Source organism: Macrobrachium rosenbergii, chromosome 2 (genome assembly GCF_040412425.1).
Source record: "Macrobrachium rosenbergii isolate ZJJX-2024 chromosome 2, ASM4041242v1, whole genome shotgun sequence".
In the NCBI taxonomy this organism is placed as follows: domain Eukaryota; kingdom Metazoa; phylum Arthropoda; class Malacostraca; order Decapoda; family Palaemonidae; genus Macrobrachium; species Macrobrachium rosenbergii.
In genome coordinates this window covers 57,926,440-57,949,706 of record NC_089742.1, presented here as the reverse complement: position 1 = coordinate 57,949,706, position 23,267 = coordinate 57,926,440, and the positions used below count along the sequence as shown (strand labels likewise).

At 34.9% G+C, this 23,267-nt stretch overlaps 1 protein-coding gene across 2 annotated transcripts in view; it reads right to left on the bottom strand.

The window, feature by feature from the left end:
* Positions 1 to 23,036, bottom strand: part of Idua (alpha-L-iduronidase) — a 32,735-nt gene extending 9,699 nt beyond the window's left edge. The window contains exons 1-13 of one of the 2 annotated variants that reach the window (XM_067119208.1): positions 22,826 to 23,036; positions 21,433 to 21,916; positions 20,767 to 20,907; positions 19,859 to 20,049; positions 18,715 to 18,810; positions 18,050 to 18,253; positions 16,453 to 16,552; positions 12,611 to 12,814; positions 7,583 to 7,711; positions 6,464 to 6,657; positions 4,901 to 5,266; positions 4,388 to 4,512; positions 519 to 647 (exon numbers count right to left, since the gene is read on the bottom strand). In XM_067119208.1, the coding sequence (XP_066975309.1) occupies positions 519 to 647; positions 4,388 to 4,512; positions 4,901 to 5,266; positions 6,464 to 6,657; positions 7,583 to 7,711; positions 12,611 to 12,814; positions 16,453 to 16,552; positions 18,050 to 18,253; positions 18,715 to 18,810; positions 19,859 to 20,049; positions 20,767 to 20,907; positions 21,433 to 21,872 (2,319 nt within the window). In that variant the 5' untranslated portion in view covers positions 21,873 to 21,916; positions 22,826 to 23,036. The remainder of the gene's footprint in view (positions 1 to 518; positions 648 to 4,387; positions 4,513 to 4,900; positions 5,267 to 6,463; positions 6,658 to 7,582; positions 7,712 to 12,610; positions 12,815 to 16,452; positions 16,553 to 18,049; positions 18,254 to 18,714; positions 18,811 to 19,858; positions 20,050 to 20,766; positions 20,908 to 21,432; positions 21,917 to 22,825) is intronic. The other variant, XM_067119215.1, reaches the window with a different exon arrangement.
* Between the last annotated feature and the right edge of the window lie 231 nt (positions 23,037 to 23,267).

The following is a 23,267-nucleotide window of genomic DNA, read 5'->3' as shown; positions in this document are numbered from 1 at the left end:
GTTAAATTGAGTTAAATTGAAAATTTTCCGTAGTGAATACGTGCACAAGGGAAATACTTCTGTATGTCTATACTGCGTATGTTACTGTTTATACACATTTATACATGTGTAGCTGTGTATATTGCATAGGTATTTGGACGGACACGTGTAAAAACACACATATATATATATATATATATTACTGTATATATATATATATATATATATATATATATATATATATATATATATATATATATATATATATATATATATATATATATATATATATATATATATATATATATATATATATATATATATATATGAGATGGTTAGCGCTACTAAAGTATATAAAAATCAAGTTACAAATAAAATTTTTCTGTTGTATAGCATCTTCTTAGTATGTCTTGTTTTAATTCGCCTCTTAAAATCGAGTGATAATATCGGTAAATGAGAAACCAGTAATACAGGGAGAAAAGATACACCAAAAATAAATAAAATAATTTAGACTGAAAACGGGAAGAAAACTCACTCACCTTTCCGGGATCCAGTTGACTCTGTTCGCAGAGATGAATAAAAAGAACACTTGGCATTGTTAACTTTGCCTTAAACTCTAAAGATGGAGGAACAGTCTGTAGCTGTTGTGGACCATCCCGGACGGCTCCCTGAGAAGAAAGTAAAACTAAAATCAAAATTATAAACAACCTAAAGGAGAGAGCAAGATGTATTTTTCTTAGTTAACGTATTTCTTTTCTATCGGCTAACAGTAAAGCCAAGAAAGATACGGGTTTGAGTTGGCCTGTGAAAGAAATGGGAAATATATGTCTAGATAAAACAAGTAGCATGACGGGCGAATGACCCCATATGAAGACCGGTGCGAGGTCACAGGAAGTTGAGCTATTAAACTGAAATCTCATTATTTGGCGTTGAAAGCAAACTAATGGGTATCAGAAGAAGAAACAGTTGAGTTTCTTGTTTTTTACATGGAGTTTTGTCAACAAATTGAAAGTGTGTTCTTTTTTTCTTTTTAGTGTTAGGTTTATATTCAAGACAATGCCTGATTCACTGACGACTGCAGACGTGATTAGCTGGAGAAACAGGAGACTTATCATCTTTGGGAAAGGAATAGTTTTATCAAATCAGGAGCCGTGGCTAAGAGATTTTAAGCTTCAGCTGAATATGAATGCAATTCTACGTTAAAAGACACCCTGTTAAGTACATCTCAGCTACATAAATGGCGGGATATATCAAATCAGCACTATTTACCGCGGACTCAACAATGCCTCCCCTGAATGGATGCAATGAGAAACCCACTAAACCTCATTCTTTTTTTCCTACAGCTAAATTCAATTGCTAAGAACTCAATTATAATTGAAACAAGTAAAACAGACGCCGAAGTTTCTTCGGCGCAATCGAGTTTTCTATACAGCTGCTACAGCGTATACTCAAGGCCACCGAAAATAAATCTATCTTTGGTGGTCTCAGTATAATGCTGCATGAGCCGCGGCCCATGAAACTTTAACATTGGCCCGGAGGTGGCCTATCGTATATCGCTTCTAGAAGTACGATTATGGCTAACTTTAACCTTAAATAAAATAAAAACTACTGAGGCTAGAGGGCTGCAATTTGGTATGTTTGATGATTGGAGGGTGGATGATCAACATACCAATTTGCAGCCCTCTAGCCTCAGTAGTTTTTAAGATCTGAAGGCGGACAGAAAAGTTCGGATAGAAAAAAGTGCGGACGGACAGACAAAGCCGGCATAACAGTTTTCTTTTACAGAAAACTAAAATGGGGGATAAAATGAATTTACATAAGCACACTCAGCTAACTATCCGGATACTATTCAAATACTTTAAAAGGACTTTTCTCATGTCGACAATTTTCTGTTATTATTGTCTACACTTTTATCCAAATTTGGGAGGATAATTTGTAACAAAAAGTTTTGTAAATAAAGGTTTTGTTGTTACATCTTGAGAACCACAAAAATATCCAACAGTAAGTGACGTAAGCAAGTTAGTAAAGATATTTCAGCGATGTATTATTTTATGCAAAAGACATTAACATTACAATTCTAGCTTGATTAGTAACATCTAAGGTTTTTCTAAATTAAAAATCTAGATAGTTAAACTTAACCATATAATCCGTAGGTTCCAAACTTACCTAGAACAACAACAACAACAACAACAACAACAACAACAACAACAATAATAATAATAATAATAATAATAATAATAATAATAATAATTTTTTATCAAATCAATAAATTCTTTAAAGTAGTCGAGATGTTGTGCCCCAACGAAAGTATGACTGACTTATCTCGGTGCATACGTCTTTATACCATTTACTAAAATTAAAGGAACTAAATACAGTGAAAATACTAAATGGATATTTTCATAAGTAAGTTTTCACTAATTGTGCACGGCTAAAAAATACTGCTTATACTTAATAAAACTGAGATTAATAAATAAAAAAAAGCAGACATGAAAAGGTTGTTGAGATATTACCAACGTCATAAGAAATCGTTAAATATAGTTATCTCAGACGAGGCCATCAAACTGTCTCCAGGAAGTAATGTTTCCCCCAACGACGTTCCGGAAGCGAAAACGACAGTTCTTGTGCGAATTCCAAATTGACTCGACCCTCTGGGGAGGAATTTCGAACCTAGGATATTATCGTCCTGTTGACCATTAGTGTGTCTGGCTTAGACGAACAGACACACTACTATGCTTGTGTGAACTTAGCTTTGTCTTACTCGTAGCTGTGTAAAACTGTCATTCAATTGATTTATTTAGACCGTTTAACCGCCTTTCGATGTTTCTTAGGTCTACATCCTTGTCCAAGTTTTGTTCACTTGCGTCCTATGAATTTTTTTGTAGATTCATACACGCTTGTACGACTCACTTGACTTTCGTAGACGAAAGAACTGGGATCTTTCATTTTCAGGCGGTACGATGTCTTTTCATTGAGTTTTAGTTTATAATACCGTATTTTAACCGATATTTTGGACGCCATCTTTACATCACCACCACAGTACTTTTCCTGTAAGCGACTTATAATTTGCTACCGAACATTCACAGAATAAGGTCTGCTACACATAATCATCTGAGAAATAAAGGAATCCTGTCTCTGCTTCTCACTGTCATTTAAGTTCTTTCATTTCTTCAAGAACGCCGACGCGACGGTGGAAAGTTGCACACCTATCATTTCGGCGTTATGAGGAAACGTATCATCTGGGAAAATTTGCTTTAGGTGCCTGCCAACTAAACAAACCCGTATTCTGTATAAATATGGCGACTAACATTCCGAAAAGCGTTTGTTGCCAATCGTGAAGTTTGACAAGAAAGTTCATAAAAACAACAAGTACGCTGATTTTATTTACAATTCTCTCAACACTGAATCTTGGTGCCTCAGGAATTTTAATGCAAAAGAGAAAATGATAATTGTGTGCTGCTGGCGACGACTACGTGTTTGGAAATTGGAATCTGATGTAGGGTTACTGGTACGAGGTGAGTGTATTCTATGCTGAAGAAGACGTCACTCACGAGAGTAAAAGCCATCTTAAACCCCTGTCCTAAAACGAATACGAAAGGAAACGGAACGCGGAAACTATGGAGGAAAAAAAGTGCGATTTCAGCTTGAAGGTTTTTGACACTGACAAACCTCCAAAAATAGAAAGTTGCAAATTTCAAGGAAACAGTGAAACCCCAAGAAATAGAAAGTTGCCAAATTCAAAGAAACAAACTTCAAAATAAAGAGAAAATTGCAAAAATTCAAGAGCCAAAAGTGAGAACAGAAATTTTATGGAGGCAAAATAAACTTATATGGAAAACGCAATCAAGAACGCATGAAATAAGGCAATTCAGTGAAACCCAAAAGAGTATATATATATATATATATATATATATATATATATATATATATATATATATATATATATATATACATATATATATACATATATATATATATATATATATATATATATATATATATATATATATATATATATATGTACTATATATAGATACTAGCTAATTTTTTTTCTAATAAGTAAAGCAACACTATACAAGAAGCTCTCTGAATCATTACAATCGTATGAGTGACCCTCCTTCTTTTCCATTACTAGAGAACTACGCCGTAAACGTCTTATGACAGAATAGAATAGAGAATTTAGGCCAAATGCCAAGCGCTGCGACCTATGAGGCTATTCAGCGCTGAAAGGGAAACTGACAGTAAAAAGGTTTGAAAGGTGTAACGGGAGGATAACCTCGCAGTTGCACTACGAAACAATTGTTAGGAAAGGGTTGAAAGAAAGACAACAGAAAGAGAATATGAACGGAGGTACAGTAAAAGTAATGAAATGGGTTGCAGCTATGGGCCAGAGGGACGTCGCATCGTTTACCTCGAATGACCTGATGTAAGCTAACTCTGTTCGGTTAGGTTCAATCGGACTGCCCAGTTCCAGCCACGCCTCATAAGGACCCTTTGTGTCAGCACTCAGTCGGTACGTTGCCATGCTTAGATTTCCTGTAACGAGAGAGAGAGAGAGAGAGAGAGAGAGAGAGAGAGAGAGAGAGAATTATTGATCAAGCGTCAGTCAAATAAGTACATGAATGATTGGCAATGGCACAGGCAACAAGTGATTTAACTTCACTGAATTTCCAAGACAAGTTTCATTCTTTTAGCAGCTTTATATGTATAATAATATATTTAAATAATAATAATAATAATAGCAATAATAATAACAATAATTATCTAAAATAATATACTGTAAATACACAATATAAATATAATATAAATGCATGTTAATACAATTTATTCAAATAATTGTGGATTTTTATTACATAACAGAGTATCACGATATTCTGAATTTCTTAGCAGCAATAATAATAATAATAATAATAATAATACTCACTCCCAACAAGAAACTCAGGGAGAGCAAAGGAAACCTTCACTTTCACGACCTCATCCTCGTTCTTCTCCGTTCCATTAGAAAACGAGAGAAGAAGAGTAGCCTCCCACGGCGCTCCTGCAGAGGCAGACGGATCATACGGCTTTATTTTCCTCAGTTCAGACGATAATACGGAGCCCCTCGACCTCCCTCCGTCTGACGTAACAGAGTAACTGAAATATTCACCACCGTCTGGTTGTGTTCTAGAACGGTCTGAGGGATCGCTCGCCACCGATGCTCTTTTGTTATTCGATGCGGATAGCCGGGTGACTGGGTTCTCACGAAGAGCGTCCGGTCTCCTGTAATCGTGTTCTAATTCTTTTCCCGTACCTGAAAGCGTAGCATTCTTTCGATTATATGATTATTATGATTATTATTATCATTATTATTATTATTAATCAAAAGACGAAGCCTAGTCATATGGAACAAGCCCACAGGGGTCAATGACTGGAAATTCAAGCTTCCAAAGAATTTGGAATCGTGTTCTAATTCTTTTCCAGTACCTGAAAGCATAGCATTATTATTATTATTATTATTATTATTATTATCATTATTATTATTATTATTAATCAAAAGACGAAGCCTATTCATATGGAACAAGCCCACAGGGGTCAATGACTTGAAATTCAAGCTGCCAAAGAATTTGGAATCGTGTTCTAATTCTTTTCCGGTACCTGAAAGCATAGCACTATTTCGATTATTATTATTATTATTACTATTATGATTATTATTATCATTATTATTATTATTATTAATCAAAAGACGAAGCCTATTCATATGGAACAAGCCCACAGGGGTCAATGACTTGAAATTCAAGCTGCCAAAGAATTTGGAATCGTGTTCTAATTCTTTTCCGGTACCTGAAAGCATAGCACTCTTTCGATTATTATTGTTATTATTACTATTATGATTATTATTATCATTATTATTATTATTAATCAAAAGACGAAGCCTATTCATATGGAACAATTACAGGGTCAATGACTTGAAATTCAAGCTGCCAAAGAATTTGGAATCGTGTTCTAATTCTTTTCCGGTACCTGAAAGCATAGCACTCTTTCGATTATTATTGTTATTATTATTATTATTAATCAAAAGACGAAGCCTATTCATATGGAACAAGCCCACAAGGGCCAATGACTTGAAATTCAAGCTTCCAAAGAATATGGTGCCCATTAAAAACTAGCAACAGAAGGCAATGGGAAACGCAGAAAGAAAGGAGAGATCACTTATTGAAAAAGAAAAAATAAATTAACAAATCAATAAATATATAAAAATGTAAGTAAATTATTAAAACACAAGGAGAATTGTATTCGTGCATCATCGCTTGAACTTTTGAAGTTACTCTGGAACTGAGAAGCTGGACAGCGAGGCCACATTTACCGCGCATTGGTGCTGCTGTTCAGCAATAGCCTAAAAATATTCACCAGGTTTTCGGATTTTAGAATATTACATCTTTCATCCTCCGTCCGATGACAAATTCCACTTTCCTGATTTTGTCCAAAGGCCATTTCTGTTGTCCCTTACCCGACGGTTTACGGCTCCCCGGTGCAGGCTTCGGGTCTTCCTCGACGTTTCCCGCCCTTCTGACCAATTTCGGAGATTGATTGTCAATTTCCATTGGTCTCGTAGCATCGCTTTCTATTATCGCATCTCGGGCCGACGCCGGGGCTACCGAATTGGCCACATCGCAGTGTCTACACGTTGATAACACTGATAATCTGTAAAACAAATATGTCAATTATGGTAATGTAAAGAAAATTATTTTAACACTTAATTCTTCTTCTTCTTTGTTTTTAACGTGCTTTTTCCCATTTTTGTATGGGGTAAGCACGATGCCTTCTTTTGAAGGACTTAACGGATGTATAATTGTAAAACGGTAACTTCAAAAGCACAATAAACAGCCACTATACTTTTACTTTTCACTATAATAAACAAGTCTCAAAATGTATGCCTCTTTTACCAAGCTCTTCACGACTATTTTTCATTGCAATCTATAAAGTGTGCATCATGAACATTGCTTTAATTCTTAATAAAGAACTGTATTTCAAGTTGTCACTGCGGTTTCGGGAAATGAAAGCCCTGGGGAATCTTTTATAATTTATCGAAAGGAATTTCCTCAAAAATTTGAAAAGAATCACCAGCGCCCATGCCTTCAAAACAATTAAATCGAATAGCGGATGAAACCTTAAGTAAAAATTTGTTTCCTACAAACCCCATGAAAGTTAAAAGACGATGCTGGTAACAAGAAGGACAAAAGAAGCAACAGTAAAAATCAATTATTTAAAAAATAGAGTAAACTCTACACAAATTGAATGCCACTGATGCAGCTATCACCTTCAACAACATATGAATAAAAGAGGTTCTGCTATACCTATTATTATTATTATTATTATTATTATTATTATTATTATTATTATTATTATTATTATTATTATTATTATTATTATTATCATTATTATTATTATTATTATTATTATTATTATCGTGGTTATATAGATGGCGACGATGGTTCATATTTAATTCCATCTTCAACCCGATTTTCAAAATAAAATGAATTAAATGCGAAAAAGAATTTTTCTGAGAGAACTGGCAGTTTGATGAGCATCAACAAGACTTGCTTTTCTTAACTTTAAAACCTCTCACCTTTTATCCTTGAAGCTCTCCGTGTAGCTCAGCATTCGATCTCCCAGCAGCGACAAAAGAGCCATGATGGTGTAAGCTGGCTTCTTTACAAAATGCACCTGGTGAGGGGTGGTATTGTTGATTTGGAACCTATAAAAAGAAAAAATAAGGAATGTGTGTTTTATAAAAATATGTCATTTTCTTGCCATGGGGTCGGTCTTAGTCCGGAATGGGAAAAACGCAAACCAAAGGACTATTAGTATATAACAGACATCTGTACCTCCTACCTATCCTTTTTTAGTTTTCTGTAAAAGAAAACTATTGTGACGGCTTTGCTTGTCCGACCGCACTTTTTCTTTCCGCCCTCAGATCTTAAAAACTACTGAGGCTAGAGGGCTGCAAGTTGGTATGTTGAGCATCCACCCTCCAGTCATCAAACATACCAAATTGCAACCCCCTACCCTCGATAGTTCATATTTCATTTAAGGTTAAGGTTAGCCGTGGATCATGCGTCTGGCAGCGCTTTCCGGAGGGGGTGCGACGTACCTTCCCTTGACCGCATCTGGGGAGCAACTGAACGCTGACCGGTAGTAGCTGATAGCTTTGCTTTATACAGCATTATACGTTGTACAGGAAACTTGTCTTCATCCAACTTGAGTTCCAACGTTCTATGGGGTAGACCGACCACTCGAGTCCCCCCTCTGCATTTATTTAACTCCAGGGATTCAACATTTTCTCCACAAACACGTACTTTCAAATTATAGCCATTTTGGAATACTGACATATTTGCAAAACGACTGGCCTCGCATCCTGCTATCACACATCCGTAATTAAGGAAACTGGGTTTACTAATTGGACCTGTGTGTGTGTGTGTGTGTGTGTGTGTGTGTGTGTGTGGAACTTCACCACTTCATTAAGAGTATCATAAAGATTTTAAATGTTAAAAAATATATATATATGTTTAAATGGTATGAAATGACGAAGTAGGTGCTGAAAGTCGGACCACAGGATGGGATTTCAGGCAGACCATTAAACATTCAGAAAAACTACAAACTTGACAAATTACTCGATAGGTTCCTCATTTCGTGGTGAAGGGAGTTACGCAAGTAAACAAGGGCAAGTAAACGATGGGTTCATTTTTGTTTGCCAAAAACAGGGATCATTAAATGGGTGACTATATACAGTCAACATTTACCATTTAGATATATATCAGCACGTGCATATATACACTTGCGTCCCCCTGGAAAATGACATTTATGTACTAAATTTACAAAATTGAATTCGACCGTTCAGAAATATCCTAATATGGCATAAATGATCTGAGATTTTCAAACCGGGCAAAAATGTATTCCTAATTCTAGTCTCAACTTACTGGGTTGTTCACTTAAAACTTGAATTATGTCAGAGAAAAACAATCACGTCCAGACACAACTGAAGTAATATCTGACCGCCAGCAAAAATTTTCGTTTTATTCATCTCTCTCTCTCTCTCTCTCTCTCTCTCTCTCTCTCTCTCTCTCTCTCACACACACACACACACACACACACACATACACACAATAATCTTTGTCAGGTATTTGGCAACAGCCACTTATTTTGTCAAGCATAAGCTGAATGTTACATCGGCTCGCAATCCAAGTATTAAATAAAATATTCATTCATGATTGCAACGTCTGGGTACAAAAGGCACCATCAAACAAGAAACAAAAATAAACCAATGACTCTTCAAATATGACAATGAGAGAGAGAGAGAGAGAGAGAGAGAGAGAGAGAGAGAGAGAGAGAGAGAGAGAGAGAGAGAGAGAGAGAGAGAGAGAGAAAGTAAAAACAAAAACCTTACAAAAGTAAACCAATAATTCTTCGAATATGACTACACGCAAGAAAGGGGTGAGAGAGAGAGAGAGATAGTATAAACAAAACCTAACAAAAATAAACCAATAATTCTTCGAATATGACTACAACGCAAGAAAAGGGAGAGAGAGAGAGAGAGAGAGAGAGAGAGAGAGAGAGAGAGAGAGAGTATAAACAAAACCTAACAAAAATAAACCAATAATTCTTGGATTATGACTACAACGCAAGAAAAGGATGAGAGAGAGAGAGAGAGAGAGAGAGAGAGAGAGAGAGAGAGAGAGAGAGAGAGACTGAAACAAAACCTATTTTTAAACTACTCAGTAACGAGGTGCTAACGGGCGACCTATCAAGATCTCCCCCGGTCGTTACGATAACACTTCAGTCTTGAAACTGCCTTCATTTACGACGCAAGGCGTACTAACTAATCCTAGGTCACGGCATCTCTCCACAGCACTGCCTTAACCAAGGTCCATAGAGCTCAACTTTATGGTTCTTGGTCTTGGTGACCTGGAGCCCTTTCTCCTGATGACCATTCTCAGTGGGAAGTCACAGTTATCACTACAGCTAAACCTTGCTAAAAAAAAACCGTACATTTTTTTTTCGCTGTGTCAATAATCAACATAGTTTAACATGTTAAACCTACAGAACGTTTTATATAACAGTCGAATGCACAAATGAACACGAATAATGTTGGTACAAGCCGCATCAGCTTTATAAATACATCTTCAAACATACACAATTAAGAACGTACTAGTATACAATTAAACCGTCTTGGTACATTAGGTTTTCATTGCATTTCCACGTTTAAAGAACAGTGAAAATACGAACGTTGTAATGTCTGGTGAAAGTTTGTGGGAAATGAAATGTATGAATGACTCTTACCTGAATGACATTGTCAAATGGTGACAGCTTACAGATTATAAAGTCAACGGTAAGCCTTGTGACATGAGAACACTAAAGTTATACGAAGATCGTTGAATTGAACAAAACCAAGGATTGGGTGAAGTTACCATTAATAATATTCCCGATGATGGAATGTCACTCACTTCGTACAAATAATTGGAATTATCTATTACCCGGCATAATAAATGACACGGTGCGGCAAGTAGTAATATAAGAGAAACCTCGCACGGCTCTGGAAAGGAATGTCGAAAGTAGCAAAGCCTAAATACATGACTGGATTGTTGGTTCACATCCTCCTTATTAAAACTACTGAAGCATTCTGTCTTTGAGGCACATACAGAATATAATGGGCTACAGGGATAAAATGACAAATTATAGGGAAAGCGTGGTAAAAACCATGGCAAAGTTGAAATCATAGACCTTGTTGTGATAGCTTTCAAAAGGTGAGGCTAAAGTCTGTCGAAATGGTTTGGTTTTGAATAACAAAGGGGAGAAAAGAGATCGTTAAACTAAAAGGAAACACGTATTCTAGTCTCGCCACCAGATACTTGCGAGTTAAAAGGAATGAGGACTACGAAATGCTGGATTGCTACACAGACTGAGGCTTTAAAAATTATGGGCCTAATATCCAATGTGCAAGTGCCTCCGAGATAACAGGCACACTGAGTTGTTCTCGGAGCTTCAAGGCGCACTGAAATGAATCTGCTGATATGTAAAAGCTATATATACTGAGATTTTTCTATCAAAAAGTAGAGGATAAATGAGGAGTGATTACCGACTTATTTTTTCTCTTGTCAGCTTTTAGTTTTCTGTAAAAGAAAACTACTGAGATGGTTATTTGTCTATCCGTCCGAACTTTATCTGTCCGCCCCCAGATCTTAAAAACTACTGAGGCTAGAGGGCTGCAAATTGGTATGTTGATCAGCCACCCTCCAATCATCAAACTTATCAAATTGCAATCCTCTGGCCTCAGTAGTTTTTATTTTATTTAAATTTAAAGTTAGCAATGATCGTGCGTCTGGCACAACTAAAGTGCCAACACCACAGGTCCACCATCGGGCCGTGGCTGAAAGTTTCATACGCCGCAGCTGAGAGTTTCATGGGCCGTGGGTGAGAGTTTCATACAGCATTATATGCTGTACAGAAAACTCGACTGCGCCGGAGAAACTTCGACGCATTTTTTACTTGTTTCCAATAGAAACTGCTCTCTGATAATGTAATATATGTGACTGAGTGTGCATTCGCACTATACATTTATCAAAAGGTAAAGTTGGTGACGTGGTGTCATTGGGCAGAGAAATGCACACATAGGTCTACATAAATTATGCATGAATACGTAATTTGAATGGAACTGCTAAATTCTAATCCACTGCCTGGAATTTGACTATTATCGCCTTTTTTGTCGACTGCAGAGACAGAATCATTTAATGTTACCTGTGCTGACTTAAGCGATGAGGAAACTGTGGGCCCTATTGGTCTAAAAGTTGATTTTGAAAACAAACTTTTCAGTGTTATTGATAAATTCCATAATTTACAAACCAAATCAACATAACTAACACCTTTCATTGAATATTCATTGTAATTTAAGCTGACTAAAACTTATGTGTATATTATACTACATATATTTTTCTTAATATTGAGACAAAAACAAATTAAACGCAGCAGCTCATTCTAATTCAACAACTAAAACTGCGAACAGCAACATAAAGCTTAAAAGTAAATTAATTTAAAATCTTTTATCAAAACACGCTCATATAAGATTAACTCTCTTAACCGTAGACTTGAATAAGCTGATAACAGTTTAGGCTCAAGTCTTTGATGTTATTATCTAAGTTCCTGGACGTGATACAAATCTAATTAGAAGGGAAAATCAGAAACTGCAAGGTTCCGCCAAGGTACTTAGCATAGTCTCTCATATACCCTAAATCGTTTACGTTTTCTTTAGCAAACACATGGACACGATTCACATAGGTAACTCGTACTTACTCAGTCTGCACCAAGTATTCTGTTGACTAAAATCAGGCTGTATGTTATTTTCTTTGAATAAAGGTTCAAAACAATCACGCATCCACATTCAGAATCTGATTCACAACAAATTCCTCCAAACTGTTCTTTGAAACGTAATGCATATTAAAAAAAAAAGGTAAAAATCCGCTCATTTGTTTTCACTTAATCTTGTTAGCTGGCAGACTAAGACAAACAGGCAAATCAAACCCTAGGCATAACCTTCTTGCCAGAGTAAATAAAAGAAACTGAACATTTTATACAGCATTGAAAAGCATCAAACCACCAGTACCTCGTTAGGATGGTCCGTTGATCGAAGAAGAAAGGCCGGTAATTGAGGAAGGCGTTGTCAAAGCTCATGAGAGAATACTTGAAATGAGAAAGCCGAGACTTCGCGAGCTGATGGATGTAGACCGACCTCACAGCCAGAGCAGCGTAGCGCACATCAGCCCTCCATTCCCTCCCTTTGGACCAGCCTACTTCGAAATCCGCTTCGCTGGAACGACGGGGGGAAAAGGGAAATGAGCCATTATCTACATTTCCGAAATGTGATGAAAATGAGGGTCTCTTTCAATCTGTAAAAGAGGAGCGATCATCTCGACAAAAAAAGAAAGAAGAAGAAGAAAAAAAAGGCCATTGTGAATCAAGGCTGCCGGTTTCGAACAAGGAATAGGTCGGCCTGAATCATCACAAAGACATCAGCAGAGGGTAAAAGTATTGGAAGGCCATTAAGCAATGGAAACTGAAGTCGTGAATCTTTCTGTTTTTATTCTTCGAGTGTTTACGAATGCATCAGTGACAGAATTGATATGATCGTCTAAATTCTCACAGAAAAGAGAGACAGACTCCGGAAGAAGAAAGTCTCTAGTTTAGTGTCTCTATGTATAATAATAAAAAAAAAAAAAAGGGCAGTAGGCATTCGTTTTTTATTTATTTTTTTTTATACTTACAGTGAATAAGAACGACTCATTGAGATAAAGCAGCTTCTAAACTTTTCGATAACTGCCGGTCATAAAATTAAATGATGATGCCATCCTATCATTTACGGATTCGTTATTGAATTATTGAAAAATGAACAATTTTTGGTTTTGGGTAGATGAAAACCAAATAGCTTACGCAAACTGAGAATATAAATGTTACGTCCTTCACAAGAAAGACTTTATGATAGCATGATATTCATGCATTAATTACACTCAGATCATGGTATGTCTTCCAATAACAAAACAGTGCTTTTGCCAAGCTTCCCTATCACTTGAAGTCAACAGTCAAATATATACCTCCTCCCTCCACACACACACACATAAATATATATATATATATATATATATATATATATATATATATATATATATATATATATATATATATATATTGAACTTATGCTACATGAGTAAAATGAAAATTAAATTATTTTACAAAAACAATCGTCACAATTAATTTTACAATTAACTTTTATCGTTGAACATGCCTCATTTGCTATCACTTCCATCCCATCTGTAAATCATGGCTCTTAGGTATTTTCCATACAATTCACAATATATTTATAATTCCAGTCTTGTTATACTGCCTTTCTCCGTGTCATACGAAGCCCCATATACTGTATAATGTTCCACAGATAATTATTAAAGAATGCGTTCTTGTTTCACGAAAGCCAAAATATATTTTGAAAAAAAGGAAAACCAATAGAGAAAATTCTCAAGAATTCCCGCCATTTTTGAACGTCCCAAAATCCCATAAGAAAACACCTCCATCCTAAACTCAAACTCAGAGAGGGATTCTCTCTTTCTTCCAAAACGCAAAATAAAAAAGAAAAAAAGTAAAACTCCAAAAATGGATATCGTTTTCATTTCGAGTATTTTCAATAGCTATTTGATTCTACACTTGAATGATCCCTAATTAAAAAACAAAATGTATCACATTACCATTTATTCTTTTATTTCATCGGTGTTATTGTTATTTCATTAGAGTTACCTCTGTTGCTATCATAAAATGTAATGGTGTTGATTTCGAGATTTTGCGAAGATTTGACCCATATAACGGCCCATACCACATAAAAAGGACACCCGTTTGCCTTCTTGTATATACATTCTTAAACTAAAAAGCTCTTCGAAGCTCATGCCCCTTTGCAAATAAAAAAAAAAACTTTCAATGTGTATCCGGATTTCAGTCCAGCTTAAAATCGAATTACCAGTACCACTTCCGCAAATTTCGCTGAAAATCATCAGTTACTTTTTTATGTATCTTTTGGGTGGAAAGACGGACACACACACGAATAAACAAATAATCAAAATAATAAAAAAAAATCTTAATTTGAATGGAATCTTGAAAGATACAAATGAAAAGGTTACTTTTATCTAGCTTTAACCAATCATAGCCAGGTGAGAATTAAGCAAACTAAATAAAAAATTAATCATTTACGAAATAAAATAAATTTTTGACATTTTTTTTTTTAGAATGGATCAGAACGGCTCTAATCCATGTTTATATTTTGTGTGAACTTCGCTTAACTTGAATTCAATTTTACAATAATCTTTCTTAGGCAGTATTCAGAGAATATTTACTTTTAATTCAGAATGGTTTAAAAGACGTAAATATTCATGCCTTCTAACCCTGTTTATATATATATATATATATATATATATATATATATATATATATATATATATATATATATATATATATATATATATATATATAATAAATAAAAATTAAGGGACATGAAGACCATCTGTTGTGAAATTATATATATATATATATATATATATATATATATATATATATATATATATATATATATATATATCCTGTATATAATTTCACAACAAATAGCTTTCATGTCCTTTTCATTTTGCCTACACCAGAAGATTATAACTTTCGAATTAAAAAAAGCAAAAGCAAGGAAAAGCGCTTCCCCAAATAAACAGAGTTAGAAAGCATGAATATTTATGTCTTTAAATCATTCTCAATTAAAAAGTAAATATTCTATCTATCTATCTATCTATCTATATGTATATGTATATATATACTGTATATACATATATATACACACTGTACATCTATATAATTGTATGTGTATATATATATATATATATATATATATATATATATATATATATATATATATATATATATATATATATATATATATAATGTAATATAAATGAGTGATGGGCATGAATAAGATAACCGGAAAGGCTCTACAGTTTTGGTTTACAACAGCCGTGTTAATGGAAAATCTTGAAAGAACATAAACCACATAAAATCATGCATATTGCTGATGCATGCAGAATTGTTATGCCAATGACTTGTCAGAATACCCGTGATAATAAATCATGGGTTTCCTGATATCACTCATGAAATGATGCATGAATAATTTCTTTGGGATGCTATTACACAAAGGTACTTAGTCGTGAATATTTTTTTCAACAATAAAAGCAAATAATGCAACGACACGCGTATACCTCTTTATTGTGGCAATAATCGTGATTTATACAGGAACCTCAGATAGCAGGGGACCAAATTTAACTTCATTCAATACTCTAATTGTGTACGAACTTTTTTTTTATATTGCCTTATATTTACGATATGAAAAGAATGTGTGAAAATAATTCCAATATTTCGCAAATCTGCCACGCGTTTTAACTGGAATTTATGGCGTTAAAACCCTTCGAACAGAGATACTGCATAGAATTTTACTTTCTAAATCCTCTTTTGCTATTTCGATTTATTTGGAAGAGTTGCAGCCAAGGAGAACAGATGAGACTTTGATCAATGATGAGATTCATATGGAAATTATTATCTTTCAGAACCCTTCAACATTTCACGACACTTTTAGGAGAACTGAAATCTTGATTTTTACGAGCATCAAAAGCCTAACCAAGTCGTTTAATTCTAACTGAAATTTTTCCACCTACGGCAATTAGACACGAAAAAAACTTACTTCATCATTACTCTTTTATAAGTCAAGCATGACGCCAAAGGATTTTTATTTAACAAGGGGGAAAAGTAGCATCACACAAGGGTTATTTTTACATACAATATACATGACCAAGTTTCTGATTGATGTTATGGGAATCCTAGTTTTGTCTCAACGATGATTCAACAAAATGATAAGATCGCAAAGACTATACTCACTCGTTCATGACAGGGACTTGACGCAAGGAAGGATACTGATCGTGAATTTGAGCAACGGTGGGAAGCTCCTTTTCCAATATGGTATCTGCATCCTGCTGTCCTGCAATGAGAGGAAAATACATAATTTTCCTAAAGCGTACGCAAAACCCATGAACACACACATACACACGCGCGCGCGCGCAAAAGTGTATAATGCGTAAGGTCAAGAGGAAAGAGAGGAGGAAGATCTGGAAAAACATGGATAGAAGGCGATTTTAATCAATTTCATTGGTTTTCGTCGCTAACTCTAAACTCGCGTAGCATTTCATTTTCCTCTGAGGCAGGAGTTCGTGAAAACCAAGTATAAAAGTTACTAAAGTATAGAATACCGAAAACCGAAGTTATAGAAACTATCCACGTTTTATACAGCTACAGATTTGAGAAATGACCCCCGACCGCGGTACTGAGAATCCTGATAATAAAATCCCTAACATTGTCCTGAAGTCTCTCTCTCTCTCTCTCTCTCTCTCTCTCTCTCTCTCTCTCTCTCTCTCTCTCTCTCTCTCTCACACACACTACACTATATATATATATATATATATATATATATATATATATATATATATATATATATATATATATATATACCTAAAAGGACCTTATTCAAACTGGATGGTATCTAATCGCGTATTTATCAGACACCATCCAGTTTGAATGAAGTCCTTTAGTAATTCTACTAATGCACAGAAACAATTGAGTATGTGGTAAAGTTATATATACTGTACATATATATATATATATATATATATATATATATATATATATATATATATATATATATATATATATATATATATATATATATACACTCATACATAGACAGAGACCAACGGAACTGGTAACAACACCCTTATCTAATTCAAGTCGCAAAAAAAAAAAAAAACATGAAAGGAAGCAGGTTTAAACCCGAGATAGTACAGTGAAAGGAGAATACTGAAACGTTAAAAAGGCGACAGAAAATCAAGTAAAATAAATATAAGGCTTATTTCTAGGATTATTTGCTTTCCATGAGACTGAATTTGATGGTGATCCAAATTCCTGGAAGAGCGTTTAGGTAATACTGCAGAAAGACACAACTTTTTGTGTTTTTCAAAAGTAGGGAAATGAGGCTTAACTAATTCTTTCTCACGGAGACGGGATCATCTTATGTACTGAATTCACTTATCTACACTTAACTGTTGACTCTAATAGAGCGCAATGTTTATAATTGTTTTCACCTGTCTTCCTGGTAATCAATACACAACAGAGAAATGCCATGTAATTTGAGACTTGGCAAGAAGCATTTGCTCAAAAGCAAAACTTTGCTTTAGGATAATTTGTTTTGTTTTCCAGCGTGGAAATGGTCATACAACAATGGCTCTATATTAATTTGAGACTTGGCAAGACGCATTTGCTCAAAAGCAAAACTTTGCTTAAGGATAATTTGTTTTGTTTTCCAGCATGGGAATGGTCATACAACAATGGCTCTATATTAAGGAAGTAATTTTGGGCTTTCCCAAATACAGTGTCTAGTGTACTATGTCAAACTTTCGAAAACATGTGGAAAAATCCAACACACCTTTCTTGTGGAACGAAATGAAGTCAATCCCAGTTGGAACTCCAGGGGTAAAAATGCTCGATCCGTTGTCACAATGCTCTAGAAGAGCCCAACAAATTTTGGAAAAATTTGGGTCCCGACAAGAGCCCCCGGGGCCACCAAACACAATCTCTGGAGAAACATCGTCTAAACCCATGCGACAGGCGTCGTAATAATTCAGAAAACCTGGAGAGAAGTCAAAATTTGTATAACAAGACAGCGTATCTTCAGGGAATAACAATCAAATATTGTATATTAAAAACCAACAATCACGCCAATAAACTGTATACTCTTTGTTAAATATAAAAAAAAAAAAATCGAACACCTGAACGGTTCCTCTTCAGTGTTTTCGTCATGAAAAACTCGTGAAAACTGAGGAAGAATACCGTTCAGGTGTTCGAAAGTTTTTATTTTCATCTTTTACAAAGAAAAAATTTTAATCATATAATTGTTCATTTTTAACGTGCAACAATTTAAGCACAATAACGTGAATTTCTTACCAATAAAATACTCAAATTCAAGGATATACAGCACATCCCATAACAGTTATAATATTTCACATAAAAAATCCCAATAACACATAGTGTATTATGGCTAAAATTAAAAAATGATGAAATAAAAAGGTCGGATTTGATTGCAATAAATACCTTGAAGAGTAAAATTCAGCGAATCGAAGTCATGGTGGTCCGGTTCATTCCAGGTTTCCCAGTTCCAGGACGCCACCCAATCCAGGCCGTATTTTTCTGACATCAGTGGGAGATTGTTACAAAATTATGATCAGATCATGTCAAGGGGAGATATTTAATCAGGTCGTGTCAAGGGTAGACATTTAATCATGTCATGTTAAGGGAGATATCTAATCGGGTCATATCAAGGGAGATATGTAATCACGTCATGCCAAGGGAAATATTTAATTAGGTCATGTCAAGGGATAGTTAATCAGGTCATGTTAGGAGGAGATATTTAATCAGACCATGTTAGGGGGAGATGTTTCATTAGGTCATGTTAAAGGAAATATTTAATCAGGTCATGTTAAGGGAATATATGTAATCAGGTCATGTTAAGGGAGATATTTAATCAGGTCATATCAAGGGATATATTTAATTAGGTCAAGTCAAAGGAGATACTTAATCAGGTCATATCAAGGGGATATATCTAATCAGGTCATATCAAGGGGAGATATTTAATCATGTCACATCAAGGGATATATTTAATCAGGTTATGTCAAGGGGAAATATTTAATCATGCCATGTCAAGGGAGATATCAATCAGGCCATATCAAGGGAGATATTTAATCAGGCCATGTCAAGGAAAGATATTTAATCAGGTCATGTTAATGGAGATGTTTAATCAGGTCATACCGAGGAAGATATTTAATCAGGTCATGTCAAGGGAAGATATTTCATCAGGTCATGTCAAGGGAATACATTTAATCAGGTCATGTTAAGGGAGATATTTAACCAGGTCATATCAAGGGGATATATTTAATCACACCAAGTCAAGGGATATATTTATCAACAGCTGGACACTAATTTCCCTTAACGGTCTAGTTCAAATTCCCTGGTGAACAGTTAAGGTATATACAAATGCATGGTAAGCGATTTTCCAGAAAAAATCTAGTCTCATAACTTTGCTAAATCACATACAAATATATTTCCAGTACAAAATGTGAGGAATTTTACTAATTACTTTAACATAACTCTTGTTATAAGTGTTTTAAGTTAATTTCTCAACTAAAATAAACAGTACTGCCTACTATGTTTACCCTAGTATACAGACCAATGTTCTTACCTACGTACCTCCTTGCCGTCTGAGCTACTAAGTGACGCCACCAGGTGACTTGAGTGACATTTTCGAAGTCGTTGAAGACGTTTCCGGGATTTCCCATAATTTCAAATCCTGGCTTCAAGTTAAACTGTCTGAGACGATTCATTAAACTGTCAAGATGCGTGTAGTTGTATTTCGGTCCTAAGTCATCGACACTGGAAAGTCAGATATCATAAATGATGAGAGAGAGAGAGAGAGAGAGAGAGAGAGAGAGAGAGAGAGAGAGAGAGAGAAAACGATTCAAAATTTTGACCTTAAATTTCATTTGAGTGGAAAGATATTGTTTATAGGGACCAAAGTTCTTTCTGGTAAGGAATAAAGTAAATTCAAAATTTTGACCATAAATTTCATTTGATTAGAAAGATATTGTTTATAGGGACCAAAGTTCTTTCTAGTAAGGAATAAAGTAAGTAGAATAACAATAATTCTATGTATTACAGCTACTTATTGGAGATACCGTCAGTCTAAAATAATTTTGCAACAAATTCTTACATTATTTTATAATCGAGTTTTTACTAAAATCATCCTAAGAACGTTACTCCTACTATTCCATATTTTACAGTTTGAATGGTCGCCAATTTTAACAGAAAAAGTAACCACACAATTTCTTGTTCTTAATGATTTTTGATAAATAAACTTGCTCCTTTCAAAAAGATCAAATGTAAAGAAATACACAATAAACTATGCCTATAAAATCACTGGAATCGCACTGAAATTTCAAATTCTCCAAAAAGACAGATACGTATGCATAAAGTCATTACTTTTACGGCAAGAATACATGTCATTTATACATGAATTATTAATTTTTAATATTAGCTAGCAAATTTTACTAAATTCTCTGATAATTGCATATCGAACAAGCCAAAACTTACGTGGCATTTACAAGATCTAGAAGCCAATGAATACGAACTTGCGCAATACCGTCGTTAGGGAGAGAACCAATCAGGGCCAAGTTCTGCAGTTCATCTTGACTCAGTAGAAACAAGTGAGCTTCGCTGTGAGGGTCCGGAGGACTGAAATTTCACAAAAATATAATTTATTATTATTATTATTATTATTATTATTATTATTATTATTATTATATTCACGCAGTCCTATGGAATTAGCCAGAAAAAATTTCCATTAAATTCTTAACAAATCCACACAGATAATTCTTATATACATAAAGAAAATAATATTCACGTATCTCCAGGAAGAATAACAATGAAGTTTTTTCCGTTTATTATCATATAAAGGAATAACGAAGAAGATCTAAAACTGCTGTATATTATGGTTTTTTTAACGAATTACAGACACCATGATATTCTACGCACAATCAATAAACTATGATTTTTTACCAAAATATAAGCTATCAGGGAAGATAGCTATAGTCAATAGCAGTCTCAGTAATCGCTCAGTATGTTTCTAGAGTAAATGAAGATTAATGGCATTATTCAATCCTCTTCCTCATTCATATACAAGTACTAACACAAGCACAAAAGCATAGGCCTACAGATATCTCATACGTCACCTGGCGTTCAAACAGAACAGTGACTTACCATAAACCTGTACTCCGCCATATATGATCGAACGGCCCTTCGGGTTTCTCTCCGTCCACAAAAATCTTAATTATTTCATCTGTTTCTGAAGAAGAGGAAGACGATGTGCCTTCACCCTGAAGAAGGCTCTGTAACGTCTCCCATTGATAAGAGGGTTCAGTCTTCTTTTTCCCTTGTTTTAAAAGTAGGACTTTCTCGGCGAAAGATGTGGAATTTTGAGGAAAAGCTTCCAGTCGCAAGGCGTGTGAACCATTCACCTCGAACGATTCATTGCTGTACGTTTCATGTTCTTCGTGTAAGGAACTGAGAACACGACCTTCTGCTGTGTTCGCATTGTGTTTATCAGTAGATTGTGGCCTTATCGTGTGAAGACCGCAGCAGCGTGTAGGACTATTCAGAGTAAGATATGCTACACTCAAGATCAGTCGCATACAAGTCATTTTTTCGGCGTGTCGAGTTAAATGTTGCCTTTTTCGTCAGTTACCTGAAATACGAAAAAAAATGTAGCATTTAATAGTTACTGAGAAAATGGAAGCCTTTATCGCTAATATATTTACCTTATAATCCTTACTTTCTCTGTACATTGTTCTTCTTGTCATCATACCTGTTTTTTTTTTATTCTTCTTCTTTTGCAAGAATCATTGGAAAACCTGCCGTATGATTATATCTGCTTACTGACCGTTTCGCCCTGTATGCTTGATCTCCAATACCCTTTTCACGGTCATAAAAAAAAACTATTTATCAATGAATTTTTGTTGATTGCTTCAAGAATTAGGACAAGCGCATTTACTTGTACATCTTCGCTCCGCTTCCCCTAGCAAGGAGGATCTCTTAAGGGAGGCGAAGTTGCAGTAAGAGGAAATATAAAACCTAAATATGCAAAAAGCCTTACAATACTTTTCAGAAAAAAAAGAGTGGGAAAGAACATGCAGACACATCTCTATAGACGTACTACTACAACGGTAATACAGTTATCTTAACCTTTTCCTCAAATAACCTACATGACGCTGCTGTTTCATAAACTTTTTTAGAAATTATAATTACTATATAGTCTAACTTATGGTAGTTATTTATAGATTAAACTCTGCTTTAATAAAAAGCTTTTCTTAGAACTCAAAATTTTGATTAATGGTAGGACTTTCATGAATTTATTATACGTCATCTAATTATCTAAAATAGGTGCTATAATTCTAAGAAAATTTACGTTATCAAGAAGCGGTGACTACATGTAACAATTTTCATATAACCATCACTGAAGTGCAAAAGTTTCTGCGGACCGCGATAATGAGCAGACTATAAAGGCGTTTTTAGTATAACTAAAGATCAAAAAATCTCCTTACTTCAATCAAGTAACCCGTCCACTTCCTGACAAACTTCGACCAGATATACTTACCCGTCTCAAAAATGTCGATAAAATTAGACTACCAAAGTATCTTTTCAGTACTAACAAACCACGCATAGCACTGAAGTGTTAATCACATAAAACTATTCTTTCCAAAAGTACAAACCACTGCACCGGTTAACACTCAGGGCAGCATTTGCACTTCGTAGGAGAGGGAACGTTCACTGCCCAGTATGTCTATCACTTCCCAGCCCAGACTGACAATGCAGTTGGGGAACGAGGGATGATGTGAACCACTTGGTGGGAGATGCCACGCGAACCGGCCAATGGAGTTCAAGGACAAGGCGACTTATAAGCATTTATCACGAAGTTACTACACGGTTTTCTTTGGCTGGGAAACTACGTGGGGTGTGTTAGCATTTTCTCTGTGTACATTTTTGTTAACTTGTTTTAATTTTTCATGTTTAAATAATGTCTAAATGTTTGAAAAATA